Raw genomic sequence first — 11260 nt, 5'->3', positions numbered from 1 at the left:
GCGCGATTTTTCATAAAGTTTCTTTTTCCTTTTTTTTTTTTTTTAAAGTTTTTTCCGCGTTGATCACACACACACACACACACGCATACATAATTTATTAGAAAAAAAAAAAAAAAAGTTTTTTAATTAATTAAATAAAAATGTGTAAGTTATTATTAACTACTACTGTAATTTTATTAATTTATATTTCTAACGAATCTGGTAGTGTGATATCTGAGAAAAATATTAATTCAAGCTTTGTAGCAACTCATCAATGGCAAAAAGTTAAAAATGGACAAGCATTACCACCGGGTTTACACATTCGAGTCAATTTACACACTGGTGAAAAAGAAGCCAAATTACCAGAGTCCCAACAACCAAATAATAACGATAAAAAATCATTGATTGAAATCAAGGAGAAAACAACAACAACAACCAAAACAACAACAACCGATGATGATAAACAACAACAACTCAATGACAATTCTTATAAATTTAATGAATTGAAAAAATTATTGAAAAATATTAAATCGGAGGAGGAACCTGAAAATGTTAATGAAATAAAAAAAAATTTCAAATCATATGATAAATTAAAACAAGAATTTGAAAGTTTAAAAATAAACGTCAAAACGGATGTTGAACTCCTTGTCGGTCTCATCGACAATTTCAGACATTTTAATTTGAATTTAAAATATGCCAACAATGCGAGTTCGAATTGGACAAAAGATGAAGATGTACTTATGACGCTTAAAGATTTAGAATATTTGGTTCATCAATATGACAACGCTCAAGAATTTGCTAAATTGAATGGATTTTCAGATGTCGTCTACAAAAGTTTAAATTCGACAAATAGCGATATAAGATCCGAAGCATTGAAATTATTGGGTAGTGCGACACAAAACAATCCAAAAGTTCAAATCGCTGCATTGGAATCGGGAAGCATTAATTTGTTACTTAAGATATTAACATTCGACGATGATCACATTGTCAAATCGAGAAGTTTGTTCGCTTTGTTTTCGCTGGTTAGAAGATTTCCAGCGGCACAGGAAAAACTCATAGCCGATGGAGGGCTCACAGCTTTTGCAAAAATTTTCGACGATGACAAACGCAATCAGTTGAAGTTACAAATCAAAATTGTTATTTTACTTCATAGTTTGTTGTATGAAAAAAAAGATGTCATGATGACAATCCAGGATAGGGAAAACAATCAACACACAGATTCCGAAATGAATGTTTTCATCGAAAAGTTAAAACAATATGGAAAAATCAATCTGGAACAAAAATTAGTCGAGCAAGATTGGTGTGGAAGAATATCCAAATGGTTTACAAAACAAAATTTTCTCAAGGATTTGCCATTGAATCCAGACATGAATTTGAGCATAGATAATTTAAATTTCGATATTCAAGATGTTTTAGACGAAGTTATAAATACTCTATTCATGTTATCGGATGTGTGTAAATCGCAATACGAGAGAGATCAAGATTTACTCCAATCTCTTAAAATCTATAAAAATGTTTATGATGATTTAGCCTTGGAAGAGAAAAAAACAAATTCAAAATCTGAATCAAATTATTCAAATTTATCCAATGTATTAAATATGTTATATGTTAAATTAAATGAAAAAAAAATCGATAAAGATGAATTATAGCCATAATTGAATTATAATTATCATCATCATCATCATCATCAATATTTACCTCCAATGTAAAATTTGTGATATTTAAAAGTTTATTTATTATATATTATTATTATTATTGAATTTTTATCAAGCCTTCTCATTGGTTAATCATCATAAATGTGTAAAACATGTTCGAACAAATTTTCCCTACGAAACTAAATTATTATTATTATTTATGATTGTAATTATACTCCCCCCCCCCCAGAGGTTGTTTTGTATGTTGTATTATTATTATTATTATTAAGTTTTAAAAATATTAATTAATTATTTATTTATTGTTTTGTATTATTAAATTGAGCTATTACCAAAGATCAATCTAATCACAATCATTCCAACCAAACCTTGACCTGACAGAAAATAGAAATTGTCTATTGTTTTTTTCTCTCTCTCGATAAAATCATGCTGTCATAATTTAATTTTAAACCCTCCTTCCCCTCCCCTCCCCTCTGCCTTCCCCCCCCAAAAACAGTTAAATAATTGAATAATTTGAATTTGTTAAAAAAAATGATTTCTTTTGCAAATTAAAAAGGCTAAATCAAAATTAACATTTTACAACAACAAAAAAAAAAAAAAAAAAATGAAAAATTAAATGTCATCGAAAAAGTGTCGCAAACTATTGGAAAACTTTATGACAAATCATCATCATCATCATCATCATCATATCGAAACGTTTAAATTGTTTGAATTGGATCTCTATCCGTTTTCGATACCAATACTTTTAAATCATATTTATTAAAATTACCTTCTAATATTTTAGAAAATTCTTTTAAAAATCCTCTTTCGGAATTACTGTGATTGCATAAAATAACGCTTGTATTATTGTGTATGGCTTCTAATAAACTGTGATGAGACATTTCTCCAGTGAGAAATAAGTCTGCTTGTATATTTTGTAAGACTGAACTACCAGAACCAGCGCATATGCCTATTTTTTTTATTTTAGTCTCTGAAATTATATTTAAATAAATTATATTTATGTTAATACTTAATGTTAAAACTTTTCTTATAAAATAATAATAATAAATTGTGAATTGATCGATCGATTGTGAAAACTTATTAAACGAATAAATTATTTATAAGTACAAAACTAACATGACTTTTTATTTATTTACCTAATGAAGCACTCCTTGCCAAAGCTAAGTTTATAAATTGCAATGATGTTAATTTTTTAACAATGTCTACTGCTTCCAATATTGTGATTTCTTTTTTTAAAATGCAAAACCTTCCGATTCCCGCATTTGGATTATCTGATAAGTTAGTCGGGGTGATTGGATTTATCGTTTCGACATCTAAAAATGATTTATGGTTTTACATTTAAAAAACAAAATTGAGAAATTAACATGGTTGACAAATTTCATAAAATTATTACCGAATCCTTTTGCCAACCAATCATTGACTCCACCTGATATCGAATCCCAACTCGTATGCGGGGAATAAATGGCAATTTTATTTTCCAAACATGTTCCGATTATTCTCTCCTGATCAAAGACATTAATTTTTTACCCTTTGCTTTAAACTCACATATTCAAATAAGGAAAATTGTTTTATGCTTACTTTCCACGAAGAGGTTGTAATTTTTGTAAGAGGTTTGAAAATCGGTGGATGATACGATATTATTAACCCAGTTTTAAATTCTAATGCTTCTTTTAAAACATCTTCAGTTAAATCGTTAGTTAATAAAACACATTTAACAGGTGTGACTGTCGATGGTTCGACTAATAACCCAGTATTATCCCATGATTCTGATAAATTTATTGGAGCAAATGATTTTAAAAAATTTATTATCGATTTCAAATCGACTCCAACAGAAATTTGAGTACTCATATTTTTTATGTTTACTCTATTGTAACCTTTGTTGAATAAACTAAAAAAAATTTTTTAATTTAATTTAATTTTGATAAATTTAATTTTAAAAAAATTTCTTTTTTTTTGGTTAAATCTTACCCACTGATCATATCACTTTCTATTAAAATATTTTAATTAAATTAAATTAAATTAATTTTTTGACTATTGTTAAATAATAATAATAATATTATAAAATTATTAAATAATTAATTACGCACCGTGAAATATACTTAACTGGTAATAAAAAAAAAAAAAAAAAAAAATCTTAAAAATTAGTTAATAATATTTAAAAAACTTACTGTTACATGTATAACGATATCCAAAAGCCCAAAACAGCTGTTTTAGTGTTGCCAACGTTAAAAATCCGAGTAAAAAAAATTTTTTTTTTAAACAAATTTATTTTTTACACAAAAAGAATTTATTTTATAATAAATTAATTAAATTATTTAATAAAAAAAAAAAATTTAAACATGCACTCACTCAAAGAAACGAATAAAAAAAAAAAATGTAAAATTTGATTTCGCGTCTCGCGCAACAACCCGCTTTTTAAACTATAAACGACAATTTCGGTTATGCCAACTTTAAAAAAAAAAAAAATTTGGCGCGTTGAATATTTTTCTAACGCATTTTAGTATAAAACTTATTAGCAGCCATTGGAATGAGTTAATGAAATTTAATTGGAAGTCATGATTGGAGTTCCGGCATTTTGTTGTTTTCCCATTGACATTTCCGTTCGTCTAATTGGAACCGTAAGCTTGGTAAATAATATATATATTATTGTTTAATTTATAAAATTATATATAAAAACGAAATGGATTATGTAAAAATTTTTTTTGTTTCCAGTTAACAAATGCTTTGGTTTTTATTGCATTAGTTTCGAATTCAAATCAAGTTCTTAAAGACGACAAAATCAGAATTATTTTTGGATTTGACACATTGTTTTTTAATTTCGACACTCTAACAGATAATTTTAAAGGTATAATTATTAATATTAATTATATTTAACGGTTATATTATTACTACTACAATTTTCATGCTCATACTTGTCATAACATATTTGCATGTTTACCAAATCATCAATTTTTATTGTTTTTTTTTTTTTTTCAGAATATCAGGTATTATCATATCCTTTTAATTGTTCAGTAAATAGTATTTTTATAAAAGGAAATAAAATATCTGGTAATGCAAGCGCACAATTTATTTATTTAATAAAAAAATTTTCATATTTTTTTTCTCAATGGTTTTCAACATATTGTTTTTTATTCACACTTGCATCTGCCATTTCAAGTGCACTTCTCATAGGAGGTTCAATCACGGTAAAAAATGAATATAATTAATTATCCTCCTCCCTCCCTCCCCCTCCCCCCAAAAAATAATTTAATTTAATTAACATGCTTTCATATATTGCAGGCACAAAGATGGCTCACGGTTCCATGGTTATTTTGTTCAATTTTTAACGTTTTCTGTCATTTTACATCACTACTCATGCTATCATTTTTAAGATCCCCATACATAAGCGAATGGGTGACAGCATTTTCAGTTTTATATTCTAGTAATAATAATAATTATTATTTTTCCCTTTTAATTTAATCCCACGTTATATCAACACCACATCAACCATTTTTTTTTTTTTACAATTTCAGTTACATTAATTTATTTTATATTGATCGTTACAATTGCTCATTATTTATGGTGGATTCAATCAAAAGAAACAAAATACAATTCGAGGATTCAATCATGGGAAAACATCTATAAATCCCCACCACTTTTTCAAAGTTCATACAAAGATAGAATTGGAAATATTTAATTAAAAGACTTGCCTCATCATGTTATTGATTATTTGTTTTAACAAGTTACTAACTAATATTGTTTAAAAGTAATTATTTACCTATTAATATATATATATATATTTTTTTTTAAATAAAATATTTAATATTTCCAATATGGTGACTTTGTTGAAATTTTCAAAATGGTTTCCATAGAAATATAAACATGTAACTTGACATTGAAATTAAATTACATGGAATTCAAAAGAAAAATATATATATATATATGTGTTCGTGTTACAAATTATTTATAAAATAAAAAAATAAAAAAATGTCGTTAGGTTCGGTCGATAGTTCGATAATACATTTAAAAACAGAACCAAATTTAAATATAGAAGCTGAAGTAAATAGAATTATTTATGTTTTAAACAAAGTTATTAATCGTGCCAAACTTATTGTGAGTAATTTATATTTAAAAATAATTTTATTATTATTTGTATAATTATTATTATTATTATTGTACGTTAGGGTCTTTTAGAATATTTAATACATAATGATGGACTTGTATTAAGATCATATTTAGATGATAATACGTGTAGTTACGTTGTCGAAACATGTCAAAGGTAACACATTTTATGTTATTATTATTATTATTATTATGTATGAATAGTTTGTTTAATCGTTTAATTTAATATTAAAAAAAATTATCAGAGTTTTAAATGCATCGACGGAAAAGAAAAAACAATCGGCTATAAAAATAACATCGAAAGAAAATTCGAGTCAAAAATCAAAAGAATCCGATTTGGAAATGACGTTCGATACGAGAAAACAATTTTCATTAAGTTCGCCATCTTGGAATTCAAATATTTCTACAAGTAAATCCAGCGAAAGACAAAATGATGCCTTAAATAAAGTCATCTATCTACTCGAAGATCACGAGGGTATTGTCACATTAATACAAAATTTGGACAGCGAGGTGATACAATGCCTACTATCCTTTTCCCAAAATGTTTCACTACCTTTTTTTCATGATAATAATAATAATAATAATAATAATAACAATTTGTCTTACAGGTAACTCCACCCATGAAATACTTTTTAAAAGTATTAAAAAATTTTGTTAGATTAGTGACTAACCAATTGCAAGTGAATTCCATAGAGGTGATAAACACAACACAACACAACACAACACAACACAATAGAAAGCCAAATTGAAGGATTAATTGATTAAAAAAAAATAAATTTTGAATTTCAGGATAAGAATAAGGAAAATTATTTGAGAAGAGTTTTTGAAAAAAATGAATTGGTTAAAAAAGAAATAGAAAAATTAGAAGAGGAAATGGTCGTGACAAAAACGGATGCTAATTTTTGTTTGATCGGACGTAACGTACTAATAGCGAGACATAAAAATAAAATAGAAAACGTTAAAAAAAAATCATTCGAAGCAATTGAAAAAAGAATAAATCAATCGGAAAAAGGAATGGTTAGCGATTATAAAGAAAGTTTAATACAACAAGAAAGATTAAAACAAGATTACGAACAAACCTCTGAGTAAATATATATATATATATATCAAATATTTTATTGTAACGATAAAACGTTCTTTTTGTAACGGTTTTTTTATATGACGTATCATTTCAGAAAATATGGTATCATGTTAAAAGATCATTTACATTTGGAAAAAGCTCTACGTGCAAAAAGGTATGGTGGTTTTTTATCTCAATTGTTACAAAAAAAAGAGTAAAATAAAGTCGTTATTATTATTATTAATAAAGATCAAAAGTTGAAAATCAAGTATTGGGTTGGATACAGAAGTTTGATCTAGACATTGGTGAAAGGCAAGCCGAAGAAGAAGAAATCCAAGCGTTATTAGATAAAGAAATCAAATTGGGTAACGAAATTCAAAATAAATTAGACGAACAAGAAGAAGAATATGATGAATTGATGCAAGAAAAAGCAGAATACGAAAACGAAATGCTTGAAAAAAGATTATTTCAATTTATTGTCAATAGGTCGGCGAGACGAATTCAAAGAACGTTTAGACTTTATAAAGCTCGTAAACTTGCTAAAAAATTATCTAAAAAAACAAAAAAGAAAAAGAAAAAATAATAACGAATACTTACACGACGCACATTATATCTATTTAAACATTTTCCAATATTTTTTTTTGTCAAAAACGATACATAATTTCACCTTATTAAAAAAAAAAAAATTTCTTTTCAAATTTCACTTTTGTACTTTCATTAACACCTTGTCACAATGTAATACATTTCTCCTTCCACGTCTTTTTTTTGTTAAGCTTACGTTTTCGCGCGCTTAGCAGACAGTCACGTGACAATGCTAAAAGTAAACAAAAACAAATTGTAAATCATTTTTCGTTTTTTTTTTTTTTTTTTTAAATAAAATAAAAATTATATTCGTAATAATTTAATAAAACAAAAAATAAACTAAAAAAAAAAATTAAATTAAATTATGCTTTTTTTTTTCTTCGACGTCACGAACAAAAAATATAAAATATGGTAAATATTAAAAATAAAATAAATTATAAAAATTTTCCGTAGCAATTAAAAAAAATTAAAAATTTTCCAGTCTTTGATAATTATTAATAATAATAATAATGATTATTTTAAAAATAAATTAGTAATAATTTTCTGATTGCGTCGTTGATTGATTGATGATTGATATAATATGCAAAATATTAATTGATTAATTTTTTATGGCACTTGTCCTTTTTTTGTATTAAATTTTAGGTTAAATAAAAGACAATTTAATTATTACGGGGGGGGGGGCAGCAACATTAATAATAATATTTGTTAATGAAAAATTAATTATTATTTTGATTGGTATTTGTTTTTTTCAATGGTAATAATTGCGATTCGAAAAATTGTTGATTTTTCACCGTGTCTACAAAAGACATTGCTCTTCTAAATCTATCAGTGTCTCTTATATGCGAACCTATGACCTACAAAACAAAAGAAACAATTTTAATGACGTCACAATAAATTTTTATAAGGTATGATGATTATTATTTCGATTACCCTGATTTGAGCTTCTAATATTTCTTTCGATCTTTCAGACGAGAGAATTTTTTCTCTAGCCGCATTTAATTCTTGATCTAAAGCTTGTCTCTCTTCTTCTAATGCTTGAAGTCGAATTTGTGCATCTGAAAATTTAAAAATTTAACTTTTAACAATTTCATATTGAACAAAGAGTGAAAGACAAAGAGAGAGAGAGAGAGAGAGAGAGAGAGAGAGAGTGAAACCTTTCAATTGTTCTTCTTTTTCACGTTGCAACCTTTCAAATTCCACTCTTTTTTCCCTTTCCTCTTCGAGCATTTTTTTCTGTTCGTCTTGCAGTCTTTCCAATTCTTCACGTTTTTCCCATTCTTCTCTCAGTACTCGAGCTTGTAAATTTCTTACGATTTCTTCGTCTCTTTTCGACTGTGTTTCTTCTTCCAATAATTTTTCAAGTTTATTACGTATGGCAATTAATTCTTTTGCTCTCTTTTGTTGTTCTTCAAGCGAATCTTGTAATTCTTTGGCTTTTTGATCGGCTGCTACTCTAGCCTGAAAAAAAGTAAACCCAATGAAAATTTCCTTTTCTTTTTCTCCAACATTCTCAATTCGAGTAAAATCAATATAACCTCTATTTCTTCTTTGAGTTTTTGTTTTGTTGATTCCATTTCTTTTATTTGACTGTTTTGCCTTGAAACTTCTTCTTCGATTTTCAAAGTTCCTGCAATCCTTTGTGCTCGTCTTCTCATCGCTTGTATTCTTTGGTAACTTTCATTTCCACCCGAATTATTAATTGCCAACTGTATAGCTGAAATCCACTGCAATCTAGTTCTGCAAACACATTTTTAATAATTAACTTAATAACTTTTAATTCTTTTTAAATTATTTTTGTAAAAAAACAACAAAAAATTAATACTTGTGATCTATTGTGGCTAATTCAAAAGTTCTCTCCATGCTATGAATTAATATTCTGTGTAATTTATCTTTACCAGAATAAGGAGAAGGATCCACTCTTGATTCCGAACATAATGCTATGCAACCGCAGGGATCTTTTTCATCTCTCGTTTTATAATAGCTCAGTTCGGTTGTTTGAAGAACAAACCAATATTCTCTAAATGTGGGCAATAGATAACCTTTCTTAAATAAATTTCCTTTTTTTATAATGTCACCGATTAATGTGTGATACAATTCGCTAATTCCTTCTTTGAGAGGCTCACATTCGACCACGGATCCAAATTTCCCTAAAAAAGTTTTATATTTTACAACTCAAATGTGATGGTAAATGCTCTTTTTTAATAAAAAAAAAACTCATTTTATTTTGTGATACCTTCGAAAAAGGCGAGAAAAAGAGAAAATTGAAAAGAATCATCCATAGAATTTAAAGCTTCAATGTCATCAAGACCCCATTCCAATCCCAATAAACATGCTAAATCCGATGCCAATCTAGCTATTTCACTCGAATGCATCAATACCTGCAAACCATATCATAATACCTACAATACCATTCATTAAACGAAAAGAAACAAAAAAAAATTTCCAAGCAAACATCTATCTACACGAAAGCATGAATTTGAAAAAAACCCAAACTACGAGCAAATCGGAAAACGATTAATCAAGCGGTATTAAATCTACATTTAAATTTACTAAACCTGAAAACGATTATTTTCTACAGGTATTAAATCGGATAAGAAGCAAAATATTCTAAATAAATGATACATGGACGATTCTGAAAGTCTATGATTTTCTTTATTCAAATAATGCTTTCTGCAGACTAACCAACAGACTTCTTCAATTTTTCCTTCCAATTCTTGCATTTCTTTAAGAGTGAGATTATTAGGCACATTGCAAAAAACCTTAAAAAAAAATTAATTTCCCAATAAATTAACTCATACACAAAACAAATAAAATTATGCGAACAAAAAAATAAAAAACTTGTCACCTCATTTTGTAAGTAATATTTAAAATGTTCAAAATTTAAAGTATTCGTACTCCTATAATGATCCAAACCTTTTTCGACACCGTATAAATCTAATAAAATCCCTATATTGGCAGTCAAAACCTTAAAATTAAAAAAAATTTTATGAATAAAATAAACAACAAAGACACAAATCATACAAACAGGATTAACAGGTGTGACGAAATATATAAACAAAACAACCTGTTGATAGAATCGATTTATATAAATAACGATAAATCCTTTCGATTAATTAATTAATTTAATTTTACGAGATAAAAAAAATTATTATTTGAATAAAATTTAATCACCTTTAATTTCGATTTATAAACAATTTCGTCGTTATTCGATGCTAAAAAATTAAATGCGTGCCATATGCTATTCGTTACATTTTTCAATATAGAATCCATTTTCATATTCAATCTGTTAAAAAGGTTAAACCTTACGCTGTTGCCAAATTTATACAATTACATTTAACGACATCGATTATTAAACAAACGACATTTAACTTATCTTATTTCCCCGACAAAAATGACGACGACGACGACGACGACAACCATCTATGACACCTTAACACCATATATGCAAAATAATTAAAAAAAAAAAACGTTTCGTCGAGGATGTCATTGGACGTAAATAAGGTAAATTCTATATATGGTCAACCGTTAAAAACTTCGTGTGTGTGCGTGCGTGTGTGCAAATACCCATATATAAATACATTTAACCCACAATAAAATTTTCATTTACTGACAAACAAACAAACAAACAACTCAAATATTATGTGATAAGGAAACAAATAAAACAAACAAACAAACAAAAATAATATTTAAAAATCTTTTTTTTTTTATTTATTTATTTAATTATCATTATTATTATTATTTTTCGATTTACTCTATAAAAACAAAAAGACAAATATCATGATTATTATTATTATTATTATTTTTTTTTTTATTTTTATTAATCGTTATTATTATTATTAATAATTTTTTTTTTTTTTTTTTTTTTTTTTTTAAGGAAGGCCCCCCG

The 11260-nt window shown here is 26.5% G+C and overlaps 5 protein-coding genes across 5 annotated transcripts; 3 read left to right on the top strand and 2 right to left on the bottom strand.

The window, feature by feature from the left end:
• Window positions 1–270: 270 nt before the first annotated feature.
• Phum_PHUM446250 (Nucleotide exchange factor SIL1 precursor, putative) lies at window positions 271–1628 on the top strand (the record flags this gene model as incomplete). The annotated part of the gene is made up of 2 exons (XM_002429606.1): window positions 271–321; window positions 516–1628. The coding sequence occupies 2 exons, from the start codon at window positions 271–273 to the stop codon at window positions 1626–1628; spliced, it is 1164 nt and encodes a 387-aa protein (XP_002429651.1).
• Window positions 1629–2329: 701 nt separating this feature from the next.
• Window positions 2330–3479, bottom strand: Phum_PHUM446240 (protein anon-35F/36A, putative; the record flags this gene model as incomplete). The annotated part of the gene is made up of 4 exons (XM_002429605.1): window positions 2330–2601; window positions 2768–2944; window positions 3025–3133; window positions 3210–3479. 4 exons carry the CDS (start codon window positions 3477–3479, stop codon window positions 2330–2332), a joined length of 828 nt encoding a protein of 275 aa, XP_002429650.1.
• Window positions 3480–4186: 707 nt separating this feature from the next.
• Phum_PHUM446230 (uncharacterized protein) lies at window positions 4187–5090 on the top strand (the record flags this gene model as incomplete). Its single annotated transcript, XM_002429604.1, has 5 exons — window positions 4187–4249; window positions 4344–4438; window positions 4608–4615; window positions 4644–4816; window positions 4911–5090. The coding sequence occupies 5 exons, from the start codon at window positions 4187–4189 to the stop codon at window positions 5088–5090; spliced, it is 519 nt and encodes a 172-aa protein (XP_002429649.1).
• A 507-nt stretch (window positions 5091–5597) lies between these two features.
• Window positions 5598–7375, top strand: Phum_PHUM446220 (Septation ring formation regulator ezrA, putative; the record flags this gene model as incomplete). Its single annotated transcript, XM_002429603.1, has 7 exons — window positions 5598–5669; window positions 5795–5889; window positions 5978–6242; window positions 6341–6427; window positions 6522–6817; window positions 6908–6967; window positions 7042–7375. The coding sequence occupies 7 exons, from the start codon at window positions 5598–5600 to the stop codon at window positions 7373–7375; spliced, it is 1209 nt and encodes a 402-aa protein (XP_002429648.1).
• Window positions 7376–8090: 715 nt separating this feature from the next.
• On the bottom strand, window positions 8091–10393 carry Phum_PHUM446210 (uncharacterized protein; the record flags this gene model as incomplete). The annotated part of the gene is made up of 8 exons (XM_002429602.1): window positions 8091–8228; window positions 8305–8429; window positions 8529–8832; window positions 8910–9111; window positions 9197–9521; window positions 9608–9752; window positions 9930–10133; window positions 10220–10393. The coding sequence occupies 8 exons, from the start codon at window positions 10391–10393 to the stop codon at window positions 8091–8093; spliced, it is 1617 nt and encodes a 538-aa protein (XP_002429647.1).
• Between the last annotated feature and the right edge of the window lie 867 nt (window positions 10394–11260).

This window comes from Pediculus humanus, genomic scaffold, assembly GCF_000006295.1.
Source record: "Pediculus humanus corporis 1103172108215 genomic scaffold, whole genome shotgun sequence".
NCBI lineage: Eukaryota > Metazoa > Arthropoda > Insecta > Psocodea > Pediculidae > Pediculus > Pediculus humanus.
This window is presented reverse-complemented; position numbering and strand designations above follow the sequence as displayed.